This window comes from Maniola hyperantus, chromosome 18 (assembly GCF_902806685.2).
Source record: "Maniola hyperantus chromosome 18, iAphHyp1.2, whole genome shotgun sequence".
Classification (NCBI taxonomy): Eukaryota; Metazoa; Arthropoda; class Insecta; order Lepidoptera; family Nymphalidae; genus Maniola; species Maniola hyperantus.
The window spans coordinates 260,133-286,953 of record NC_048553.1 but is presented as its reverse complement, the minus strand read 5'-3'; the positions used below and the strand labels follow the sequence as shown (position 1 = coordinate 286,953).

The following is a 26,821-nucleotide window of genomic DNA, read 5'->3' as shown; positions in this document are numbered from 1 at the left end:
ATGAGTACTAAATTATTACAGTATACCTACCTATTATAACTGTTATGCTATTATTTCACAATGCAGAATGAATTTTTTTATCATTCTAGCTTTTCTAGGCTTTTCGAACTTCCTCTTTGATAAAAATAAATCTAAAAATACAAAATATACCTACACTGGGAGGATATAAAAATAAGGCTAAGTACTAGTTACCTCAGAATACTTAAAGACAAAGCTAACTTAAAAGTACCTTCAGGGTAGGTACTAACTACTTCTTCTTCTCAATCTTTCAAATCACTCTTGACAGAGTAGTCGTAGCTATGAATTCTATACCTGACGTTCAATTATTATTTTAAATCCCAAGATTTACTATTAATCCATTGGACCTAAAATAGGGCAAAATGTTTAAAAGTGGAAACACTGATTGACCATCACTGTTTTTTCGTTTAGAATTAATCTCTCTGACTTATGTCTTATTTTAGTGAAGGGGTTTTTTTTGAGAAATTATATTTTTAACAAACATTATTGGGTACTTATAGACGAGTATCTACATTATTTAGTAAATATTGCTTTTCAGTTTTGCACTTTAATTCACAGATTTTTAAATAAGATGTCAAAATCAATTCGATTCCATTCCTGAATTTTCCCAAAAGCAACGTTCTATATTTTTTATAAGAATCCAATAGCCAATAGGAATCTAGTTGAGGCCAAAGAGAAAATAAATCCATCCATGGCCGATCTCGTCGCTGTCAAGTCTCTATTTCCATTTCAATTATGAAGCATCTTCAATGATTTTAAGTGTGTTTAAAAAGTGCAAGTGATAGTGTGGTGGCGCGGTCTTGGTGATAGGGCTCGTTGGCCGGCGACGCCATGTTCAGCGGGACGGTGCGGGTCAAGGTGTGCGAGGCTACAGGCCTCAGGCCGACCGACTTTCAGAAACGGCACAACATGACCTTCGGGAAACCAGGTGAGTCCCGAACGCACATCCAAACCCATACCGAACCCTCCCGTACGAGAACCACAGCTTTAAATACACTCTCGGAGTCGTGTTCAAACAATATTAGCGCATAGAAAAGGTGTTACATGTTTACGAAAATGGGTGTTGGTATTATTAGTAAATACGCGTTACCCTTGCAGACGACCAGCCCATAGACCCGTACGTTTCCATCGACGCCGACGAGCACCATCTAGACCGGTCCAACACCAAGCCTAAGACATTTGACCCTGTGTGGAACGAGACATTTATACATGAAGTGCAAAATGCTACCAAGTGAGTATTGTTACAACTAATAGCCATTTGATTTGCAGCAGTTCGATACATAATTCAATGATTTCTGTACTCAACAATATTACAAAAATATTTTATACTTTGTACAAATACAATACGAGCTGTTGTTACTCTAAGCAGTCTTAACTACTTCGATACAAAAATTCGATTTTATCCTGTTATAGCAATAATTGGTAAACATCATTTTACTTCAAACAATATAAATATGGCCACGAACAAGTTTCATACAACCACGAGCCACGAACAACCTCCCTACTATGAACCTCTAATTAACAATTATGATAAACAAGAACAAATTGTCCCCACATGTTATTAACTAACTATATTTTGCAGCCTGGGCTTCACAGTATTCCACGATGCGGCCATTCCTCCCGACGACTTTGTAGCTAACTGCACTATTCCTTTTGAAGATCTGATGCATAGAGATAAAGATGCCACAGACTTTTGGGTGAGTTTTCTCTTCTTAAGTTGATTGTTTAACAGAAAAAAATAAAAGATACAAATATAACAAGTTATCAAAACTTAAAATATGCATCTGAAGAAGCTGATCTAAGACAATGATCTAATAAAAATTAATATATTGTCAATACACTATAATATATATATATGTCAATATTGTCAATTGCAATATACCTTCAAGTCAAGAGTGAATTGGCATCTTCTAGGAAATTGAGCTCCATCTTAGGCTGCATCATCACTTGCCAGCAAGTCTAACTGGTAGAGATCTCTTATATAGAGATAAGTGCTAACATTTTTATTTTTCATGCACCAAAATTGTAGTTACATAGTTGTAATAAATGAAGTTATATTGGAAATGGTTATCTCTTAACAGAAATTTCTTCCAGCTGCCCATGCCATGTCCACTTTTACTTACTTTTTTCTCTTTATTGCAAATGTCTCTGGTACAAATAAAAATGATTGCAGCCAAGCACTAGTCTATATATTATTAAAAATAAAAACCTCCAAACTGTGCATGACACAGAAAGAAGTTACTCTTTAAACACATCATTTTCTTTTCAAACATGCCAAATTAAATACTGAAGGTAGCTTTTGTTTACCTGCTGGGTTTGTAACTTCAGCTGCCGAAGCTCACTCCCAAAGTCCTAGGGATATAAGTCCCGCAAATTGCTATTGTGCTGGAACCATGTCTCATTAACATCAAAATGACGTCATTTGACGTATATTTAAGTAAAAATATACCATCAGCTCGAAACTTCAGTCTAGTGCTGACGTAACTAAAATGGCGGCCACGCGCATTAGCAATTTGCGGGACTTATTCACACATTCACTCTTAGAACTCAATTTATTTATAGTTAGTTCACTTTATGTGACTTTCTGCTTACACATTAGATTTAAGACTGAAAATATAATACTTAATATCTTATCAAGATGAAGATTCTATTTATGATATTTATTTTGATTCAATTGATAAACATAATCTATTAAGAATTCTGGTAATCTTACTTATCTTAAAATAGTATGTTTACAAATAACCTCCTAGCTAACAAATTCCTTATACATACTAATATTATAAATGCGAAAGTGTCTGTCTGTCTGCTAGCTTTTCACAGCCCATTTGGTTAATTAATTTTGGTGAAATTTGGTACAGAGATAGCTTGCATCCCGGGGTGGGACATAAGCTACTTTTAATTCCAGAAAATCAAAGAGTTCCCAGAGGATTTTAAAAACCTAAATCCAGATGGATTTAGTCGCGGGCATCATCTAGTAGCTTATATATACAGAATCATGCTTTGTTTATATAATGAACTTAAATTGATAGAACTAAAACATTAGTCATCCAGAACTACTGTGCTAAGGCTCATTGATCTGGTCTAAAGCTTGACAGCACATTATAATGCCATGTAATAATGTTTTATACAAAATCAGGGACATAGGCCCAGCACTGAATTCCTGAGTGGCATCTATATAAAAAAATTAGTACTTAGACATACTAGATTTGCAATAAGCACTTCAAAAACAGCCTGAAAAATAAGATTGCACACTTATTGTGCAACCTTATTTCAAATTGGTATGTATGGTCATAGCCATTTCCCGTAAAATAAAAGATTTCAGAAGTACTTTGATATTATAAAACTGAACCCATTATCTACATGATGAGGCCCGCGCCCGTCGCGTGCTGGCATAAATCATCCCTTAATAGTATAACTATAAACCGGTTCACTAATGAATGACAAAAAACGTATGACAAATTATCAGTTCACCAAAAACTTTTGAAAAACTAATCAAATCACAAACGTCGTATACCGCAAACATATCATTTTACAAAAGATCATTTGACAAATATTCTATTCACAAATGTTTAACTTTCCAAATTTTTTAAAATTTTTTATTTCACCAAATAATTTGTTTTTCAAATTCGCGATTTTACAAAATAATAGATGATAAATTTATTATTTGATAAAATAACTAATTAACAAAAAACATACAAAAAGTCTGTTTTGCATACATATGCAAACCCCTATGCAATGCATCAATAATATCATGGGGCTCCTTTTTTCTGGGTGCGAAAAAAAGAAATAACCCACGAAGGGGATGGCGGGGTCTCAGACCCCGCCATCCTCTTCTAACCTAACCGTTCCGAGTCGGAGTGCCCCAAGTCCCGAGCTCGCTTCGCTCGCTCTTGATTGTGGGAGCGGGGGGGAGGAAAGAGACCCCCCACCATAGTGGTGGTCTCTTCTCGGCGACCGGGGCCCGTCGACGGAGCCCCGCTGCGCGGGGCTCCTTTTTTCTGGGTGGTAAAAAAAGAAATAACCCACGAAGGGTATGGCGGGGTCTGTAAGACCCCGCCATACCCTTCTAACCTAACCGTTCCGAGTCGGAGTGCCCCAAGTCCCGAGCTCGCTTCGCTCGCTCTTGATGGTGCGAGCGGGGGGGATGAGAGAGACCCCCCCCCATAGTGGTGGTCTCTTCTCGTCGACCGGGGCCCATCGACAGAGCGGAGGAGGGGCTCCGTTTTTCTGGGTTGAAAGAGACCCCCCATTATAGTAAGCGGTCTCTTCTGTCGGCCCGGTCGACATATAAAAGATTTGAGTGAATTCTTAAAGTATTTATCAAACAGTTCATTTTATCAAACAATTCATTTTATCAAGAAAAAGTGCGATATGTTGTTTTACTAATTAACACGATTAAAAAAATCAATTGTTTGTCAAATGATATTTTATGAAATAACAATTTGTCTGGTAATTTGTTTTATCAAATGAATTATTTGTAGAAACATAAGTTTTATAACGATCATAAAACAATTCATAATTTTGCCAAAATTTGTTTGGGAAATGAAACTTTGTCATTTGTTTTTTGTCAATTGATCGGTCACCCTATAAACCTGTAAGTTTGTGTATAGTTAGTTTTAAACTAAACTAACATCTAGGTAACCACATCAAATAAATAAATGTACAGTTTAAATTTAGATTGCCTTATTGATGTCAATGTTTTTCATAGGCCCAGCTCTTGCATCAGTCAGCTGTGACTCATGGCTCAGTCATTTGGGATTTTCCTCATGTGTTCCTTTTGCTTTAGGATGCATATTCATAAGAGAAAGTATTTTCCTGTTGTCCTATTTAATTAATCCTTATTGTAGGAATGAGGTCATGTTTTGAAATACTTTTTTTTTGAGAAATAGATGTATATTTAAAGTATGCATATTATTGAATCAGCAGTCTTTTTCAATCTTCCAAGGTTATTATGTTTTTGACTAAGGAATTCAACAGAAAGCTCTTAATAATACTTATTTATTCTTATACTGTAACTAGAGTGGTAGACTACCCTTCTTATTCTGAGAGGATACCCATGCATAGTAGTGTCGGCGATAGGTTGATCATGACTGTATCATAATCTGCAATGTCCTAAGATTTTTGAACTTGTAATTTTATTTCCTTTAAAATCAAATAAATGATGGAAGCATTGTAATTAAATTCCAAAATTACTAAACTGTTATATTTTTATCAGTGCCTAAATAATTTTTTTATGTATTTCTAAGAGTGTGTGGCAAGAGGTTTTTCTCAAATTAAAGCAAATAGTTATTAGTTACTTACTTATTTAATGGATAATGTTTTATTTTAGGTGGACTTAGAGCCTCAAGGAAAGTTACATCTAAAAATTGATCTGAAATGGAATTCTCAACGTAAGTTAACTAATATACCTATTTAAATATTACTTTTTAAATTGTGATTAGCTAAATAGTCAGTATTTAACTCTCATCCAGTCTGCGCGCTCTCATAATATTTGGAACACCAGGATTATCCGTGCGTGTTCGTACGTATCCGCAGGAGTCAAATTACTATGAAAATGCATGCAGAGTACGCTCGGCCTTAATCTATGATCTACGCAAACTGCCATGTTACAACTTCAGATTGGACTTCTTATTTTGCGATCACTGTAACCACCTGTCATGAAACTGGGTTGTAGTGGTTTTTAATATTTTTAAAGGTCATATGGAAGTGTTCAACTGTTTTTATTTACTTTGCAACTAGCGAGCACTGGGTCAACAAGTACGCGCGCGGTGCGGGGGCGCGAGTTCAAAGAGGGCGCGGGGTTCAACCGGCGTCGCGGCGCGCTGAGGCGGCGCGTGCACCAGGTCAACGGCCACAAGTTCATGGCCACCTTCCTGCGGCAGCCCACCTTCTGCAGCCACTGCAGAGAGTTCATCTGGTGAGTGTGGGCCACGAGGACAAACAGAGCGCAGGGTTCAACTGGAGGAGCATAACTTTTGGGTTAACTCCAACTTGTTCATATCACGTCAGGGTCACCAATATGTGGACTTGCAAGAAGTAAAATACTATATTTTAATAAAAACCCACTATTTTTACAGAATAAAAATGAACATACCTAACTATATTCACGATGATTGTGTTTGGCAGGGGTCTCGGCAAGCAAGGCTATCAGTGTCAAGTGTGCACATGCGTGGTGCACAAGAGGTGCCACTCCTCCGTCGTCACCAAGTGCCCCGGCATGAAGGAGGAGGTGAGTGATACCACAGCTTTTTAGAGTTCCGTGCCCGATGGGTGCCAATGGGACCCTATCACTAAGCTTCCGCGGTCCGTCTGTCTGTCAGCAAGCAATTTACAGTCCATGTATCTCAGAAGCTTTGAATGTTTCAATGTGTATTTATATTTCCACTATGACAACAAATAATAGTAAATTAGAGTTTTTGTTATACTTCTGACATGACGTTAAATATATTATAAAACACTGGTCAATGTGTGAGCCCTGTGGCACACCAGATGTAATACGAAATAAACATGTACCTATAGTCATAAAATCCATATGCCTGTTTTGGCATACGTAAATATGATATTGAACTATCTCCAGAGGTTACAGTGTACACTTATCGCTCCTAGCTTCTGAAGATTACGTGAGAGATAGTCGAACGCTTTAGAGTAATCGTCGAGTATACACAGCGTCAACCGTCAAAACAAACCGGCGGCGTTAGCTTTTAGAGTATAAAGAGGTTCTCGTCTACAGCAATTGGCTGTAGGAGTGTCTGGCGGCCAGCGCTTCAGCGTGAACGTACCGCATCGCTTCGTGGTACATTCCTACAAGCGCTTCACCTTCTGCGACCACTGCGGCTCCTTGCTCTACGGCCTCATCAAACAGGGCTTGCAGTGCGAGGGTGAGTGATTCGTTATCAACATCAATATCGATCTCCTTATCCTTATCATTATTACTGACATCTGTACCGATATCGTGATCATGATTATTAATTATTATTGTCGTTAATTTTTACATAAACATCATTTTGAATATCATCGCTTTTAGTATTTTCATCATTGATCAGTCAGATCATCTGATTAAATGATTACCCCACCCATGAACATTTGCAGCACCAGAGCAGAGCCAATGCGTTAGTGTCGCTTTTTCGCTTGATGAAGTTTCAACTCACAATGGTACTAAGGAAGTTTTCACTTCAAAAGTACATAGTATTATATCTTGTATGATGGATATGGAACCCTTCGTCTGCGAGTCCGACTTGCACTTGACAGGTTTTCTTAAATATTATCAAAGATGGAACTTCAGAAAAAAATGTCTTTATCTTCATTATGGTTGGTCTGTTTTAATTAATTATTTTGTTTGTTGTAGTGTGTTCTATGAACGTCCACAAACGGTGTCAGAAGAACGTGGCCAACAACTGCGGCATCAACACCAAGGCGATGGCCGCCATCCTCAACGAGATGGGCATCTCGCCCGACAAGAACCCCCGACCGCGCGCCTCCAAGGTGACTATTGTAGTGTGTTCTATGAACGTCCACAAACGGTGTCAGAAGAACGTGGCCAACAACTGCGGCATCAACACCAAGGCGATGGCCGCCATCCTCAACGAGATGGGCATCTCGCCCGACAAGAACCCCCGACCGCGCGCCTCCAAGGTGACTATTGTAGTGTGTTCTATGAACGTCCACAAACGGTGTCAGAAGAACGTGGCCAACAACTGCGGCATCAACACCAAGGCGATGGCCGCCATCCTCAACGAGATGGGCATCTCGCCCGACAAGAACCCCCGACCGCGCGCCTCCAAGGTGACTTTTCAACCTTTGATCACTTAGATACAAGATAAGTATAAGACAGCAATAAGTATGCAAAATCTAACAGCAAAAGCGACGGCTTTGCTAATTCATCATCATCGTTATCAACCGATAGACGTCAATGGCTGGACATAGGTCTCTTGTAGGGACTTCCACACACCACGGTCTTGCGCCGCCTGAGTCCAGCGGCTCCCTGCGACTCGTCTGATGTTGTCCGTTCACCTAGTGGGGGGTCTTCCAACGCTGCGCCTTCGGTGTGGTGCTTTGCTAATGGGCTAGTTGACACTTTTTTTAAGTAGGTCTTAAATGGTTAATATTTGTCCAATTAGATCAAAAAAATTAACACTATATTTTTTTGCGCCCTAAAAACCGTAAAACTTTAATTTACAAAATATATTTTTCTTAGACAGGTGAAAACACTGTCGGCCATGTTTGGCCGATAGATTATCTGTGCTCTGACGTCATGCATTTGTAAACAACAGCATAACCTCCCAAAGTTGATATATAAGTTAGTCAGGACTTTAAATTTTATATATATGGATACTACGTTAGTCCCCGCGTGACATAGGGATGACATTTCTTTGTTTACATATTTAATGACGTCACATTATGGCTGACAGCGTTTTCTGCGTTTCAAATAAAAATAAAAACTGTATTTTTTTAAATTGGATTTATATATCCATCCTGCGTTTTTAATAATTGTTATTGATATATTTCGTTGTCTTAAGCAAAATACTATAATAAATAATCATTTATTGGACGAAATTAGATATGAGTCAAGTAGCCTATTAATGTATGACAATCCGAAAATGTCAACAAAGAGATAATCTTATTTAAGTGTTTAACCTATCATGAGTAATTTTTTTTAAATTCACTAACCCTTGACTGCCATCTCACCTGGTGGTAAGTGATGATTCAGTCTAAGATAGAAGTGGGTGTGGTAGTAGAAGTGGTATGAGCTACTACACTAAGAAAAGAATGTGCTTAATGCATTGTTTTGTGGTCTAAAATCATCTTCGCATTATTGCCTTTCTAATGGAATTGGTTTGGGGATACGGTTGGTTGGTTTCGAAGTCTATAACAGACAGGTAGCAACATTTTTTGTGTTTTGTATATTAAGATAATATGGAAACTAAATAAGATATATTTATTTTCCAGTACCTAAACACACCCCTTCTGGAAGGCCCTCCGGACCTGGTTTCCGAGGACGGCAAGGATCCAGACAAACAGGACAAGAGTGAGTACCAACATGTATATTGGCGCTGATTCTGTTGAACACAATCTCTAAACTAAATTGACAGGTCTAAATGTTGTGCTATCCTTTTCCTTACGGAATAATGTGAAAGCGGTAGCAATATTTTTAGATCTGTCAATTTAGCTTAGTTTAAAGTGAAGCAGTCATTGTGGCTAATATCTAATTCTATTGTACACAAGTTCTGAGACCAAACTACAATGATAAGTCTAAATATGTTTCTGTCCCTTTCATACAGCTTACTGTGGACAAGGATAGCACTAGATTTTTAGTTAAGCTTAGAGATTGTATACAACAGAATTAGTCAACCTACATTATTTATTGGATGTCATTTTAGTCAGCACCGAAATTGATTTGAAGTTACTGTGGTAGGTTATATAGGTTTAATAGTGAATTAGATTTGATTATAATTATTGCTTCTTGATGTGACTTGATTATTCTAGTGATTTTTTATGCGTTTATTTCCCTACCTATATTTTGATTGTTATTTTTTTGTTGTTTTTGATTTGTCATAAATTATACCCTCGTTCACAAGCACAGATCGCATCACGAAACTGGGCGGTAGTCTATTTTAACTTAAGTATCATCAGAGTAGCAGTGCGAAGACTGAAGCAAGCTCTGTATTAAAATTAATAAAAATGATCTATGACCCAGTTCGCACGTTCGTAATGACCCAACTATAGTATAGAGCGCTCTCTGTTACATACCCATACAAATAATAGAGCTAAACAGAGAGAGCACTATACCAACTTGACTCCTTGGATAGAGTATAGCTTGTGCCGACGGCCAATGTAAAGATATCAGGCGTACAAAGTGGACCTTATCACGACCCTTCCAAGTTTTTGACGACCTCCCTGGCGCAGTAGTAAGCGCTGTGGTCTTATTAATGGGAGGTACCCGGGTTCGATTCCTGACAGGGATTAGGAAGTTTATAATTTCTAAATTTCTGGTCTGGTCTGGTGGGAGGCTTCGGCCGTGGCTAGTTACCACCCTACCGGCAAAGCCGTGCCGCCAAGCGATTTAGCGTTCCGGTACGATGCCGTGTAGAAACCAAAGGGGCATGGGTTTATTAAAAACTGCTATACCCCATCCAGGTTAGCCCGCTTCGATCTTGACTGCATCGTCACTTACCACCAGGTGAGATTTCAGTCAAGGGCTAACTTGTATCTGAATAAATAAATATAAAGTTTGGTGACGCGTAGTAGTGAGCGTCAGTAGCGTGTAGTGTGCGCGTGCGCAGGTGCGGCGCCGCCGTGGGAGTCGGAGTGGGCGGAGCTGCAGGACATATTCACGTGCTACGAAGGTCGATACTTTGTCCACTACTTGCCTGGGGGCTTCGGTGGCGGGTGTTGCTTCCTGTAGCCTAACGCTAACTCCTAATTAGCTGTCGCAATACAACTCAAATTTACTTGTTCGACCATACTATTGTAGTCTGTTCGTCTGGTTTGAATAAGAGCTAAAATCTCTTTAAGAGATGCATTGATCTGCATCATCAAGGTTGAGGAATTGGGACTTGGAATTATATCATGAAGTCGTAGGATTGGCGGACTTCACACACCTTTGAGAAAATTATTGAGAACTCACAGGCATGCACGATTTCCTCACGATGTTTTTCGGAAATTTAATTTACTTAAAACGCACAAAACTCTGAAAAGTTAGAGTTGTGTCCCCGGGATCAGAAGTTGTGTCCCCGGAATCAGAAGTTGTGTCCCCGGGATCAGAAGTTGTGTCCCCGGGATCAGAAGTTGTGTCCCCGGGATCAGACCTAATAAAAGTTGTTTAATTGTGCCAGAATGCCTGCCAATTTGGATATAGCGTTAGTTTAAGTTTACACATCTCGACAACGTTGCAATATTAATTCGAGTGTAGAAACAATGTAACGTCAATGCAAAATTGACCTAAACGCTATTGCTTTAAGATTCGAATTCGATCGATCGAATGTTCGATCGAAACATCGTAATATGTACTGAAAAAACATCTGTAAAACAATCAGTTTTAAGTCCATTTTACTATAACCATAATGTTTTGATCTTCTATGTTCTCGAGTTGTGTAAAGTCGTACTGAGGGTACTGTTTAGTTTTTTTTTATTTGTTTCGTTATTATTGGTTGCTTGTTTGGTTACTTCTTTGTTTTGTGTTTGTTGGCGATACTACAACCTACTTGACATAACACGAAAATGCACGACGATAGATGTCTCGTAGTTAAGGAAAATGTGTCATAAATGAGACAAAAACCTCACTCTATGATTTCTAACCTAAAATTAATATTCCTGTAAAAGGATGACGTAACAGTTTGCATTCATATTTACTCCACTTGGAAGGATTTATTAATAACTTGTTCTTATCGTTCATCCCACTTTCTCTTCCACTCACTTTTGTCATAATAATTTATGTCAATACATGATTTATTAGTGACTATTTTACAATAATACAATTAATGTCAAATATTTACTTTGTCTTTTCTGAATTACAATCTATCATAAGAAGCATTATTTTATACTAGACTAGCTTATGCTCGCGACTTCGTCCGCGTGGACTACAAAATTTCAAAACCCTATTTCACCCCCTTAGGAGTTGAATTTTCAAAAATCCTTTCTTAGCGGATGCCTACGTCATAATAGCTATCTGCATGCCAAATTTCAGCCCGATCCGTCCAGTAGTTTGAGCTGTGCGTTGATAGATCAGTCAGTCAGTCAGTCAGTCAGTCAGTCACCTTTTCCTTTTATATATATAGATGATATCCGCGACTTCGTCCATGTGGATTTAAAAATCCCGAGGGATTTTTTTTGATTTTTCGAGATAAAGAGTAGGTAGTCTATAGTCGTCTCCAAGATGCAAGCTATCTCTGCATCTTTCGTCATTATCGGTTAAACCCAATTGGCTTCCTTCAGGGACGGAACCTTAAAATAGGCCATACAATTTTAGACAAATAACAACGTTGCTGAGTAACCCATCTAGAGATTACAGATAGAATTGTTTATGAATTCATTTTAGAGATTCGTGTTGAACGAATTATCTTCCAAATCTCAAAATCTACATGCATGCACTATTACTACTATTAAATATCGCTAACAAACACTTGCCTATTGTTTATGTTTGTTTGTGTGTGTGTCCGTTTTAGCACAAGTTGTGTTGTCTGAACGTAGGAACGCTCGCGAAGCAGGCGCCGGTGTGGAGGTCCGCGTGGGACGAGCTGCAGGACATATTTGGGTCCTACGAAGAAGGTTCTACATTGATTCTGTGATCAAAACAACCATTTGAAAGGTGTATTTTAGACGTGCATGCCCACACGTTATTAAGTCCCTTAGCACAAAATATATTATTGGCGCCGATTCTGTTGTCTTTCTCTAAACTTAAGTTAGAGTATCTGCATCCTTTTCTTTTTAATATTGCTAAAACGGGACGGAACATGAAATTTACATTTAAATACTCAAAATTTTAGTGCAGGCTACAATTTTAAACAATAAGCTCGCGACTAGCAGCTTAAATCACGAGGTTTGACAGCTCTAAATTAATTCAAAATTGTCAAACTGTGCCTGTCCTTTTCATATTACATTAATAAGAAGAGGATGCGAATACTCTAAAATTTAGTTGTGCTCAGAATCAGTACCAATAGGCTACTTGACAATTTTTTTAAGTTGGTCTTAAATGGTTAATATTTGTCCTATTATATCAAAAAAATTAACACTATATTTTTTTGCGCCCTAAAAACCGTAAAACTTTAATTTAAAAAAATATTTTTCTTAGACAGGTGAAAACACTGTCGGCCATGTTTGGCCGATAGATTATCTGTGCTCTGACGTCATGCATTTGTAAACAACAGTATAACCCAGGGTTATCCTGTTGTTTACAAATGCATGACGTCAGAGCACAGATAATCTATCGGCCAAACATGGCCGACAGTGTTTTCACCTGTCTAAGAAAAATATTTTTTTAAATTAAAGTTTTACGGTTTTTAGGGCGCAAAAAAATATAGTGTTAATTTTTTTGATATAATAGGACAAATATTAACCATTTAAGATCAACTTAAAAAAATTGTCAAGTAGCCTATTATTGCTAGCGTTTGTCTAGTCATAACTGATAGTGGCAAATCTCAAGCTAAGAGGGCAAGCTTTATGGTATTAATAAACTCCTTATTATTTCTTTTATTAAAAGCCTTAAAACTTAAGCTTGAATAAAATGGTCTTTGAATTGCTATAATATTGGTCATGCATGACTAAATTAGTGCGGAGTTTAGTAACGTAAATAAAAATAGTGCAAAAGAAACTGTTAATAAACAAATCACTTTGAGACGCACATTATTCAGATGGTTGTTTTTAATATAATATGGAAAACACATTAATTTTGCCAGAGATGAACTTAGATATTAATTTTTACTTATTTAATACGTTCAATAAGATCGGAACCGGAATAATTTTATCAATTCTATAGTTATAGATTAAAAAACGTGAATCGTCTCGGAATTCTGCTTTTGGTTTGGTGGAATTCATAGGGAGATCGGAAGAAGACCTTCGCTGAATCTTATTATCACACAGTTATTTGTCTTAAGGCCGTGCGGATATATTCATATTCGCACTAGTGCAGGAATATAATGGCTGTCTCTCGGAACAACTGTTTCGGAGTCTTTATCGAGGTTTTTTATAGTACCAAGTAGTTAGTAAGTGGATATGTCATAACATGACAACTCATTTATAAGACTACGATTCCGCGCGCGTTTGTTACTTTGTTAGTTATTTTAAGTCTGCCGAGATCATCCGATTATTAATGTACGGGGTTTAACTTACATATATCCAGCCTTATTACAGATTTTAGTTTAAAATGTATTGTAAAACTTATGATACTAATGCGCATTGAAAATTACAATTTCGGCGCTATTTAATCTGTATTAACCGTTGCACCTCGACTGTAATTTTCATCATGCCGCACTTGTAGCATAAATAACTATTGTGCTAAAACGCGATAGAAATGTAACAAAAATGTGTTTTCCCAGTATAACCCAGGGTTATCCTGTTGTTTACAAATGCATGACGTCAGAGCACAGATAATCTATCGGCCAAACATGGCCGACAGTGTTTTCACCTGTCTAAGAAAAATATTTTTTTAAATTAAAGTTTTACGGTTTTTAGGGCGCAAAAAAATATAGTGTTAATTTTTTTGATATAATAGGACAAATATTAACCATTTAAGATCAACTTAAAAAAATTGTCAAGTAGCCTATTATTGCTAGCGTTTGTCTAGTCATAACTGATAGTGGCAAATCTCAAGCTAAGAGGGCAAGCTTTATGGTATTAATAAACTCCTTATTATTTCTTTTATTAAAAGCCTTAAAACTTAAGCTTGAATAAAATGGTCTTTGAATTGCTATAATATTGGTCATGCATGACTAAATTAGTGCGGAGTTTAGTAACGTAAATAAAAATAGTGCAAAAGAAACTGTTAATAAACAAATCACTTTGAGACGCACATTATTCAGATGGTTGTTTTTAATATAATATGGAAAACACATTAATTTTGCCAGAGATGAACTTAGATATTAATTTTTACTTATTTAATACGTTCAATAAGATCGGAACCGGAATAATTTTATCAATTCTATAGTTATAGATTAAAAAACGTGAATCGTCTCGGAATTCTGCTTTTGGTTTGGTGGAATTCATAGGGAGATCGGAAGAAGACCTTCGCTGAATCTTATTATCACACAGTTATTTGTCTTAAGGCCGTGCGGATATATTCATATTCGCACTAGTGCAGGAATATAATGGCTGTCTCTCGGAACAACTGTTTCGGAGTCTTTATCGAGGTTTTTTATAGTACCAAGTAGTTAGTAAGTGGATATGTCATAACATGACAACTCATTTATAAGACTACGATTCCGCGCGCGTTTGTTACTTTGTTAGTTATTTTAAGTCTGCCGAGATCATCCGATTATTAATGTACGGGGTTTAACTTACATATATCCAGCCTTATTACAGATTTTAGTTTAAAATGTATTGTAAAACTTATGATACTAATGCGCATTGAAAATTACAATTTCGGCGCTATTTAATCTGTATTAACCGTTGCACCTCGACTGTAATTTTCATCATGCCGCACTTGTAGCATAAATAACTATTGTGCTAAAACGCGATAGAAATGTAACAAAAATGTGTTTTCCACATGCCGTTTGGGGTATACGGGTGATATTAACACGGTGCGGGGTGTGGGGTGTGGGGTGTGGGGTGGTGTGCGGTGTGCGGAGGTTAAGTGCGGGTGTTGTAGGGGGCGACGGCGCGGGCGACGCGGCCGGCATCAAGGTGGCGCTGGACGACTTCCACTTCATCAAGGTGCTGGGCAAGGGCTCCTTCGGCAAGGTCATGCTGGCCGAGAAGAAGGGCACTGATGAGGTGAGTGCCTTAAGAAATTGATATATTTTCGGCTTTCATCTTCTTGTGCCTCTCCACTATTGGAGGTTGGCCGTCATCTCGTCATATAATAGGGTATTTTACCCCTTTTTTGAAAGTGGGTTAATTTGATCTAAAAGTGATAATGAACTACCAAAAAAACTACAAAAATGTTATTCGATCAATAAGTGCAATAAAAATGCATTTAAATTTTGCATCTCAAATTTCGTTGCAACAACGCTACCCGCCATCTTGTTAGGTTTATGAGCTGTGATGACGTCACACGGATTGTCAAACAATTACATTTTCCTTATAAAATACATTACAACTTCGATCCATCTCACGTCACAGCCGGAGTTCATCATGGCATCATCGGCCGTACGTTTAGAATATTTTGTAGAACAGACAAATTTTTTAGATTTTTTTCTCGCTTGGTGTAAAATACCGTATTTCCTGTCTTTCGCCAAACGGAAAAGTTGTGCTATCCCAGTGTGGTTATCCCAGTCCATTCTCGGATGTTTCTAAGCCACGACTTTCTTCTTCTGCCGACGCTTCTCTTTTCCTCAATTTTGCCCATCATGATGGTCTGAAGAAAACTGGTACAGTTTCCTTCAGACCATGTCAGATCATGGTCATGTCAGATCATGTCTGAGAACATGCCCCGGATAACTGACCTTTCTGCGTTTGATGGTCAAAATTAGATCTCTATTTTGAACTATTACAGAGATATTCACAAGCTTAGCGGCCATTAACTGACGTTTAATCTTCATTTACTTGAAAGAGGGAATAATCCTGCCTGCTGATATTTGATAATGCATGGTAATGAGCATGGACTAAAACAGCTTCCCATAAGTGATATTGGGTTGAGGAGATTGACGCTGAAAATGAAAAACACCTCTCACTCCAATCGATAGATTAGACGAGACAACTGTTTTGATTACTAATTCATCGCCATTATTATCTATTTGTTTGAGTTACGTGACTATAAGCAGGTATTTGTTGCTGTACAGTTGCATCGGAAAATTGCCAAATGCCTTATTCAAATGATAACAAAGATTCCGCGCCTCCCGCCGACCTCAACTCACAACTTCGGGTTGTTTCTAACGTTATTACATTTGTGAGTGAAGTAAGCAAGAGGCTTCAATACCTGCCCCCCAATTGTGTAAGAAAAACATATTCATCGTTACCGTAATCGCCAACAAATTCTGCCCTTTAATTGGCTGTGAAAAAATGTAAACAGCGAATTAACTAATCAAAGGGCAGAATTTTTTGACGAAAACGATAACGATGAATACGTTTTTCTTACACAATCGGGGGCTTGTTACCATTAAGGGTAATCATCACTCATTGGTGAATATTTTGAAACCAAAGTACTTACAGGTCGTAGGTAAGTGCGAGCGAAACAGACAGATAACTCGACGACTCAGTCTAAAATGCGTCGACTATAGTTTACTCAATGTTCAGGGTGTCAATGGTGTTTGTGTGTAGGTGTACGCAGTGAAGGTGCTGAAGAAAGACGCCATAATCCAGGACGACGACGTGGAGTGCACGCTAACAGAACGACGCGTGCTGGCGCTGGCGGCGCGGCATCCCTTCCTCACGGCGCTGCACTGCGCCTTCCAAACCCCCGAGCGACTGTTCTTCGTCATGGAGTACGTCGACGGAGGAGATCTCATGTTCCAAATCCAAAGAGCGCGCAAGTTCGACGAGCCCCGAGCTAGGTAACGTAGCAAATAAATATGTATCACATTGCACGACACAATTAAGACATACTTTATAAACACTTATAGCTCATACCTCACACTGAGGACTCATTTTAGACAAGCCACAATTATAGATGATCGCATTGATAAAGTACTCAAGATCAAAATACTTTTTTATTTAATCCGGACGTTTTAGGACCACTAAATACAAATCTGAACTCATTTTCAAGCAAAACGATCTAAAACTGTGCCATAGTTGAGTCCAATGTTTGGAATTTCGATCAAAACGGTATTATTACAATAGAGTTTCAGGTGGAGATCTACAGAGCGCACTTTGACTTTTGCTCAGACTTCTGCTAAAACGAGACATTGTAATATTACTGACATAAATGTGTCTCGTTTTAACTAATACTTAAGTCTGAGCAAAGTCGAAGTGCGCTCTATATATCTAAGTCTCAGAACCTTTCATTTAGTTTTTTGCTTCTCCTGTAAAGTTTGATTTTCCTTCATCGTCAGGTTCTACGCGGCGGAGGTGACGCTGGCGCTGCAGTTCCTGCACTCGCACGGCGTCATCTACCGCGACCTCAAGCTCGACAACATTCTGCTGGACAGCGAGGGCCACTGTAAGCTGGCTGACTTTGGCATGTGTAAAGAGGGTATACTGGGTGAGTTCACTTCAATTTCGAGGCCCGCTCTCCACGCAAGCGGAGCGGAGAGATGTGTCCAGTCGATTAATCAGATGACGTTATAATTTTTTCGCGTCATTTAATAAGAATCTAATTGATCAACTAGGTGATGAACTGCACATCTCTCCGCTCCGCTTAAGTACAAACCGGGTCTGAAGCGGAGTCAAGTGGTGCGGAGCGCAGACATGTGCGCTAGGACCAATCCGATTAATCCGAAACGAACAAGTTGCCCTACATTGTATTCATATTATGTTCTATAATGTTCTACTAGATGCAGAGCTACTTCGTCCGCGTGAATTTAGGTTTTCAAAAATCCCATAGGAACTCTTTAAGTTTTCAGAGATAAAAAGTAGTCTACGATAATTTCCTGGAGCTGGATGTTTCAGGATTCATTGTTTATGAGGTAGAAAGGCATATACGTAGTAATTATAACATGTTTTACAGACGGTGTGACCACGACGACGTTCTGTGGGACACCGGATTACATCGCTCCAGAGGTATGTTGACCTAAACTTTGGGATTTTGACTAATCTAAAGCGTTTGACTGAGTTCTATATAAAATTTGTTTTTGCTTACCAAAGCTTTTCGATTTTGACTTAAAAGAAGCGTTGGACATGGTGCACTATGAATTGATTGATTTATTTTTAAATATATATTGCACACAAATAAAAGGATACACGTCAATTCAGGATCAAACCGAGATTTCCCTCACTCTAATTCACCCTGGCCTCGTTGATTGTCGCCGGGAAAATGCACCTGTTTAAAAAAAATGGTACAAGGTAGGGTCTTGGGTCCTCTCTTATTTCTGCTATTCATTAATGAGGTATTTATTTCATCTAAGTTTCTTTGATCCATAATGGTGTTTGGTGTTGCCCAGATCCTGCAGGAGCTAGAGTACGGCCCATCAGTGGACTGGTGGGCGCTGGGCGTGTTACTGTACGAGATGTTGGCGGGACAGCCTCCCTTCGAAGCGGACAACGAAGACGATCTGTTCGAGTCTATCCTACACGACGACGTGTTGTACCCCGTGTGGCTTTCTAAGGACGCTGTCTCTATACTCAAAGGTAGGTTACTGGTTTCTTTAATATCTATAACTTTTAAGGCAATAATATGGATTTTTATTGTCTCAGTGCTGTTCAGGATTCTCCTTAATTGACCGAAGTCTGCCAGCTTTTTTTTAAAATAGAGATAGTCAAACGAGCAGTCGGGTCACCTGATGTTAAGTGATTACCACCGCCCATGAACATTTGCAGCACCAGAGGAACTGCCGATGCGTTGCCGGCCTTTTAGGAATTTGTTGATCCGCCCCTTGAATACATAAATGAAAGTCGAAGTAAGACCTTGTCGCATACTATGGGCCGGTTGCTTCAAACCATTGGTCTTCGTAAGATCCGTTCGTTAAAATTTAACGGACGTAGACGAACTTTAACATCTGTTAATTGAAGTGCGTTGCTTCATTGTACAAAAAACTGTTCGTCATTGTTATTTTGGTTGCGAAACTAACCCTAAAAATTAACTTACTTCTCCGTATCCTTTTCTTATTTCATTTAAAGTATATTAAATTATATACATAGTTATTAATATTGCTACTTCGCATATTAAACACTTTTTCTTTCTTACAAAATCTTCAAAAAAACTATCATTAAAAGCATTGAATTAAATAGGTTCCATTATAATTTGTAAATAAAATATTCCGTTTGTAAGAAGTATGAAGTTACGAACTGATTTGACGATCACCAATGGCGCCAGCACTGGTTAACATAAACGTAACTTTTTAACGAACGTTAGCGCTAATAGATGCTGAAATCAACGCTTTTTCTTTACTTACGTTCGTTAGCGCCATATTTAAAGGTTACGTGTCCGTCAAAGGTTGAAACAACCGGCCCTATAGCTGTGTGAGGAGGGATCTTTTGCGTGTGGTGTGACGGGCGTGCGTGTTGCAGGCTTCATGACCAAGAACCCGTCGCGGCGGCTGGGCGTGGCGGGCGGCGCGGCCGGCATCCGCGCGCACGCCTTCTTCCGCGACATGGACTGGGACGCGCTCGCGCAGCGTCGCCTGCGTCCGCCCTTCAGACCAAAGGTGGCGAGTTTACTACTTTCTGTCTCTCTGTTTGCAAGACTACAAGCTTGTCTAGCACTTGCCCCCTTAACATTAAGTTTACACTTCATACGCTCTCGTTCATACAAACGTGTTACGTTGATGATTCTGTTATTTATTGATCCAGAACTAAAACTTAGCCAGTTATTAATTTATTTTTTCATTATTTATGCCAGACAACAATTAATATACTAAAATTGTATTTATTTTGAATGATATGAAATATGTGATTACGATTATAATCGCAATATCTGTATTTAGGGTTTTTTAAGGATCTTTAGGTTTTCATATACCATCGATACTAAACAGCGCCATGCTACCTAAATAGCTAAATACCTCCAAGGCAAGAGTGAAAAGAACATCTTCTCCGCCATAGGTTGGAACCTAGACCTCATCATTGTGCATGATTGTCGCCAAGCAATCTCGCAAAATATACTTTTTTTTAAAATTCATTATGGGAAGTGATGATGTGGCCTAAGATGGGATGCGTTTCTCTAGAAGGTGCCTATTCACTCTTGTTTTAAAGATACCCGGATTATAATTGGCAGAAAACACTGATCTAGGAAGAGTACTCCAGATCCTAGCCATGCGTATAAGGAATGACCTTTACACATTATGGACCAAATTGATATGTGAGTGGAGTTTGACCGTATTGTAAACCGTATTGCAGAAGAGCAAGCGCGAAGCGGCGAACTTCGACGCGGAGTTCACGAAGGAGGAGCCGTGCCTCACGCCCGTGCCGCAGGACGTGCTGCGCGCCATCAACCAGGTACCACTACACACTCCCACTTCACACTACACACCACACCACACCCACCACACACCAACCCATTCATGCCACACCACACCGGAACACGCCTTACCTTACCACACTAAACCACACACACCACACAAGATACCGTAATACATAACGTCATGTACACTTCACGTCGTATCTGTCGTCCATTGTTACTGTTATATGTTCTGTATACAGGAGGAGTTCAAAGGCTTCTCGTTCGTGAACCAAGACTTCAACCCGACGCCGCCCGCCGTGCCGCTCGCCTGAAGACGCGCCCGTCGCGCCACACGTCACGGTATCATTCATTGTCGCAAGTACACGCACGTACATCCGACCGTCGCGTCGCCTTTTCGCTACTACCCGCGATTGTCGCGTCGTCGCAAGGAACTACGACTGTCGCGTCTTCGCAAGGACGTCCGACTGAAGCGTTTTCGCAACTACACCTGGTTTTCACGTTGTCGCAAATCCATCTGATTGTCGTGTTATCACACTTACATACGACCGTCGCGCGTTCGGGTCGTATCGTCGCAAGTTCATCCGACTGTTACGTTGTCGTAACTACACGATTGTCGCGTAGTTACAACTACACATGGTTGTTGCGTAGTTGTAACTACATGATTGTCTCGTCGTCGCAACAGCACACGAGTGTAGCGTGGTCGCAACTATACACGATTGTCGCGTTGTAGCCACTGTACACGATTGTCGCGTCGTTTCAATTACATGCGACTGTCGCGTTTGTCGCAACTATACATGACTGTCGCGTCTGGAGATTTCTGCCGATTGAACTCCGGTATGTTAATATTTCGTTGTTTCACTTGTACCGAGATTGGGTTTTACATAACATGCCGCTTATATCAACAGTCTCTAAACATATTATTTTAAAGAATTCCAAAAAAGATTTTCGATTTGGTTAATGCAAGTCGCACATTACAGCTAAGGCCATATACTACCACCGCTTAAAGTGGTTACATTTTATATTGTTTTAACTTTTTTAAACTCTTTATAAGCACACGTTTGACCACAATCACACCTGATGGAAAGTGATGATGTGGCCTAAGATGGGACGCGTTTACCTAGACACCTATTCACTGTTGTTATCATGAAGTAGGAAACACACCATGACTGGTAACTACGTCATACGTCACAGTACCTATCCTGGCATAATGACCTTTTACAACGGGTTTCAATATTAAGTCTATCTTTAATCTGTCGATAAGTTACATTTTTATTGTCAAAAACGGCCATACAATTTTTGACAGTTGTAACAACGTAGCCAAGTAAATAGTACGGTCAATATTGGCGTTCCCAACATTCGTACCAATTTTACCGAACGCCAATATTGACCGGACTATGATATAATTTATATCCCGTAGTGTGAAATAAGCTTAATAATTATTTTGTCAAATAACAACGTTGCTAAATAATTTATCGATTACAAATAGATTATGTACTGTAAAACAAAAATGTTTCTACCTATGTCCGTTATAGACTTTGAAACCACCCGAACCGGTTTCATTAGAAAGGCAATAATGCGAAGATATGGTTTTTCCAAAAAAAATACAATGCATTAGGGCACATTCATGTTTAGCGTAGTAGCACACGCCGGGCATCCGTATAATCAATAAATGCATTATCTAGTTGCATTTATTTTTTGAGCTTTCTATGTAAACTTTGCTACTGATTTGTAAAGGTGGCTATGCACGGAACTTGATATCACGAACCTATTTTTTACGTAACTCTCTCTCATCATGTTAGTCAAAATATTGAATTAAACAAAAAAAATCTTTCTTTTAGGGACTGTTGATATAAAAGGGTGACATTTTACTTATTGAAAGAAAGAAAAAACGTTTTTTTTTAAAGCTGTGCCACACATTTATACCTACGAAAGCTGTGCCCACACATTGACAGGTACACCTACGGTTAACCCGGCGCCTCTAACTGCCGCACTCAGAGTCACATAATCGTTACTTAAGGCATTAATTAGTATGGATAAGCAATGCCTTAAGTAACAATTAAGCGACACTGAGTGCGGCTGTAATACTTGAGTATTGAAGTCAAAAGACCTCTAGCAGAAGAAGCGCCGGAATAAACTGTGTCATGTCATGTGTGGCGCAAGCCGAAGTATAGCTCCCAACTCAGCATAAAATGCTGTATACTGCATAAATACACAATTTATTATGCCTTGAACATACATATAATATATTGCCAGATATTATTTCAATAGGAACTGTAGTATTAAGTAATGTGATGTTTTGTATAGCGGTAGCTTATGGGGCTAGAAATCATTATTAAAGAGAATAATTTTAAAAAATCATGATTTTTATTCATTTTTAACTAGAACGTGATGCTGTACCGGAAGTGATTACTGACGTCACAATCCATAAACGATAAATATTTTTAATTTTTTTTTACATAAAAATAGAGTAATTTCTGCAGGAACCTATTTTTTATGTTAAAAAATGAAAAATAAATAGTAGTTTACGCATTATGACGTCATTAATCGCCTTCCGTACAGCGTGACGTTAATAATTAATTATGTTAAAAATAACGAAAAATCTAAGAATTTTTTAAAATATTCTCTTTAATAATGAATTCTGGCCCCATAAACTACCACTAAACAAAATCACATCACATTTTATTACTACAGTCCAAGACCCTATTATGGTAAATAATTGTGTTTTTTCAGTAAGTTTCGTTGGTTATAGCACTAGAAAGTAACAATTGTTTACCGTAGAACTGCCCGATTAAACTTCATAATATTATCAAAGTACTATTTATACTGTTGAATTAGGTTGTAAGGATATCTAGATATTATGCTGTTCACGTTCACTAGCCGGGATATAGTGTGACGTACCTATTTTACGCGAACTTTTCCGTTGTAGCCTTATACTGTACCCCACGGAAAGAAGTTAGTACATGGCTCTTTCTGTTACGTAATCCCATACAAATGGCAGCCAAAAACTCAGCGAGCGTTAACTATTTTGAGTCACCAATCAATCACAAATGAAACTATGTTGTCGAATTGGATTTCTAAAGTTTTTTGGAAACATTTTCGATTTGAATTTCGAATGTTTTTTGAGAACATGTTTGTGATTGGTTGATTGGTTGGTGCCTCAAAACGGTTAACGCCTACTGAGTTTTTTTGGCTCTTTCATTTGTATGGGATTACATCACAGAGAAAACCCTACACTACCTTCTTTCCATGGATAGAGTATAACTTAATTCGCTAGACTAAATGAACATACAGGATGAAATTGTAACGGTTGTTTTCCCGCAACAGAACGGTTTGCGCTCAGTGGTACTATCGAAAAATAGTTTGATTTAATTTATTTTTCGTTTTGAAATAATAATAAAAATATTATCAACTTGAAATGTGAGAAACAATAGTAATTCACTAGACGTAATATAGATACTGCTCGAATCGCACGCGCTGTCGACACAGTGAACATGTTTAGAGCAAAATAAGCTCTCGCGCGTAGCAATACGGCATAAAGTAGCTTGCACGCACAGCCGGCCGCGTAGCTATTACGGTCGCTTTTCTTGATTTGGTTAATCTGCCGTTTTTAACCCTATTTTAGAATACAATAGAATATACAATTTTTTATTGAAGTCTGCTAATATCCGCCCTTGGCCAGCGAGGACTATGGCCAGAACTCTTCTCACTCTGAGACGAGACCCGTGCTCTGTAGTGAGCCGGCGATAGGTTGATCATGATGATAATGATGAACATTTGAAAAGAGCAACCGCTGTGTTTGTACTGGTTCTTCTCAGTAGGAACGGCATTCCGAACAGTGGTAAATTATTTTGACGATTCAAACGCACTTGTAAAAATTTATTTGAATATAAATATATTTTAAAAAAAACTAGCCTGGACGCAGAGATTTCGAGGTTTGCGTAGGTAATATTTTTAAAACAGTTAGTAATATTGTTAGTCTGCCATTTTTTTATTTTAATATTTTTTTTAAATATATCGATTGTACTACTAAGATAAAATCATTTCTTTGCGGGAAAACAACTATTACAATTTCACGCTCATGTTCATGTTTTATATGTTGGGACAGTTGGAGGACATCTTTAATCAATTTTATGAAGGTTTTTAAGGTGATCGTCTTTTTATGAGGTTAATATTAGCAATATTGATATTACTGAATATTTTGGAAGTTTATGTAAAAATTCAACACCCACACAACTTGGATAAAACCTTTCAACTATTTAATAAAATATATAGAATGCCTATTCCGAACAAAATTCATATTCACTATAACAATTCAATTAATTGTATTAATTTGATTTGAAAAATCACGTTAAAATACACTAAATTGTTCTCATAAAATGCAAATGTGACCAAGATTGTATTCCTGTGATTTCCTTTAACGGCGAAAATTAATAATTCCTTCCAAATTCAAAGTTAAAAGGATTTGGAAGGAATTATTAATAGTAAAAATCCTATCGGTAATCTGTTGATAAGTTACTTAGCAAGGTTGCTATTTGTTGAAAATTGTATGGTCTTTTTTGACAAATAACGTTGCTATGTAACTTACCGACAGATCACAGATACGGATTACGGATATTAGGCCGTCAGTGATTAAAATTGTCCTCCATATTGTTTTAAACAAGTAAAACACTACCGTGTAAATATAATGTTTGAGTTGCATAATATGATCTCCCGTTGCGTCGAATTGAACTTATATCAAGTGGCAAATAGAGTGCAACGCGTACTTGCAGAGTTAAGTGAAGCGGAAGCAAAGCGTCTTTATTGATAACAACTTATCAGCTTTATCATATCGGTTTCAACCGTATTTCATAGTAAATTTAAACGTTTTGATACGAACCGCTAAGGTTCCGACGTCCGTCTTTAATGCCACGTATAATCTGAATATCTTCAAGGCAAAAGTAAATGGGCATCTTCTAGGCAAGTGCGCTCCTCCAACCTAGAGCTCATCATTGCTTTTGGGCATGATTGTCGTCAAGCGCAAGCCTATGTCACAATAAATAAATTAATCTGAATTTGTTGTTATAAATAAAGCTGCACCTTGGCTACTCTTCACACCGAAGGTATGCGTTGTGCCTAAGAGTAATAATTTAATAAATATAAATAAAGCAGATATGTATAATATAAGGGCCAGAACCTAAATTGTTGGTAAAATTATATTTTAAGAAAATATTGCTAGTTGTAAGTGGAGAGTGTTGGAGCGGTTGATTGTTGTACATATTGGTAACTTTAACGCGCACTGGACAGAGTCGCTCCCACAAATCCAATAGTTCAGACTGTCCGTCTGTTCCCACTATAGTGAACATACAAAAAGTATAGTTAGTTGCTTAGATTTTACGCCACCATCGATTTGACAGACAATGCCTAACAAATTGTTACATTACTATAGTGCCCGGCAAACAACTTAAGCCTGCAGCAGCGTAGTGAGAGAAAGTTGGCGAATCCGGGAAGCGAAAGTGGCCGTATCAACCAATCGCGTGCACCCGCCATTCGCCAGCCATTCGCGTCTATACTCAAGTTGTTTGCCAGGCACTGTACCACTTTTATAAGTCGCATCGGCAAAAACCTAATACTGACTAAAACCGAATGCACACCAATGAAATACAGACCTTATTACTTGACGTTAAGATTTTAAACACAAAAACAACAGAGACTTGTGCTATCTCTCTCACAATGAGCGCGTACAAAACGTGGCGCGTAAGTAACAACCAATGGCGGACGGACGCGCGCTATGATTGGCTGAGATATATTGGCGCCGTTAAAAAATAAGATTTCTACGCAGGTACGGCGTAACTTACAAAAGTGGTAGTAGTAACGTTTTTCTTCCGCCTCTTAATTATTTGATGTTGTCGTTTTTTGAACACATTTGAAAGAGATGTACATAGATTTAGTCTGTGGTATAAACCAGTGTCATCCTTTTCACATCACTTCTTGTGAAAAGGACAGTATAATAATTATTTCAGTGTCGAGGTTTGTATACAATCCAAGTAGAACCTTTGCCCGAATAATAGGTTCCGTACCGTAGTCCGTAGTTTCTTAGTCGCTTCATATGATGTGTATTTTGTGTCTTTTCACCACAGACCACCACCTATATATTCCTACTCTCCTAATAGCAGGACACCCGCG

At 38.4% G+C, this 26,821-nt stretch overlaps 1 protein-coding gene across 1 annotated transcript; it reads left to right on the top strand.

Annotated features, from left to right (window-relative positions):
* Window positions 1-591: 591 nt before the first annotated feature.
* Window positions 592-26,366, top strand: Pkc98E (Protein kinase C). Its single transcript, XM_034977805.2, has 19 exons — window positions 592-946; window positions 1,117-1,249; window positions 1,601-1,715; window positions 5,348-5,408; window positions 5,758-5,935; window positions 6,145-6,247; window positions 6,749-6,896; window positions 7,364-7,500; window positions 8,965-9,043; window positions 10,299-10,361; window positions 12,205-12,282; window positions 15,317-15,441; window positions 16,927-17,159; window positions 17,658-17,806; window positions 18,272-18,324; window positions 18,705-18,891; window positions 19,771-19,907; window positions 20,596-20,694; window positions 20,899-26,366. The coding sequence occupies exons 1-19, from the start codon at window positions 850-852 to the stop codon at window positions 20,968-20,970; spliced, it is 2,247 nt and encodes a 748-aa protein (XP_034833696.1). The 5' UTR covers window positions 592-849; the 3' UTR covers window positions 20,971-26,366.
* Window positions 26,367-26,821: the final 455 nt, after the last annotated feature.

What these genes read in the sequence shown, in the direction of transcription:
- Pkc98E (XM_034977805.2), top strand. Translation starts at nt 850, where the DNA reads ATGTTCAGCGGGACGGTGCGGGTCAAGGTGTGCGAGGCTACAGGCCTC. An exon ending in GCCCCGGCATGAAGGAGGAG is followed by an intron (nt 6,248 to 6,748) that starts GTGAGTGATACC and finishes TCTCGTCTACAG; the next exon opens with CAATTGGCTGTAGGAGTGTC. An exon ending in GTGTAAAGAGGGTATACTGG is followed by an intron (nt 17,807 to 18,271) that starts GTGAGTTCACTT and finishes CATGTTTTACAG; the next exon opens with ACGGTGTGACCACGACGACG.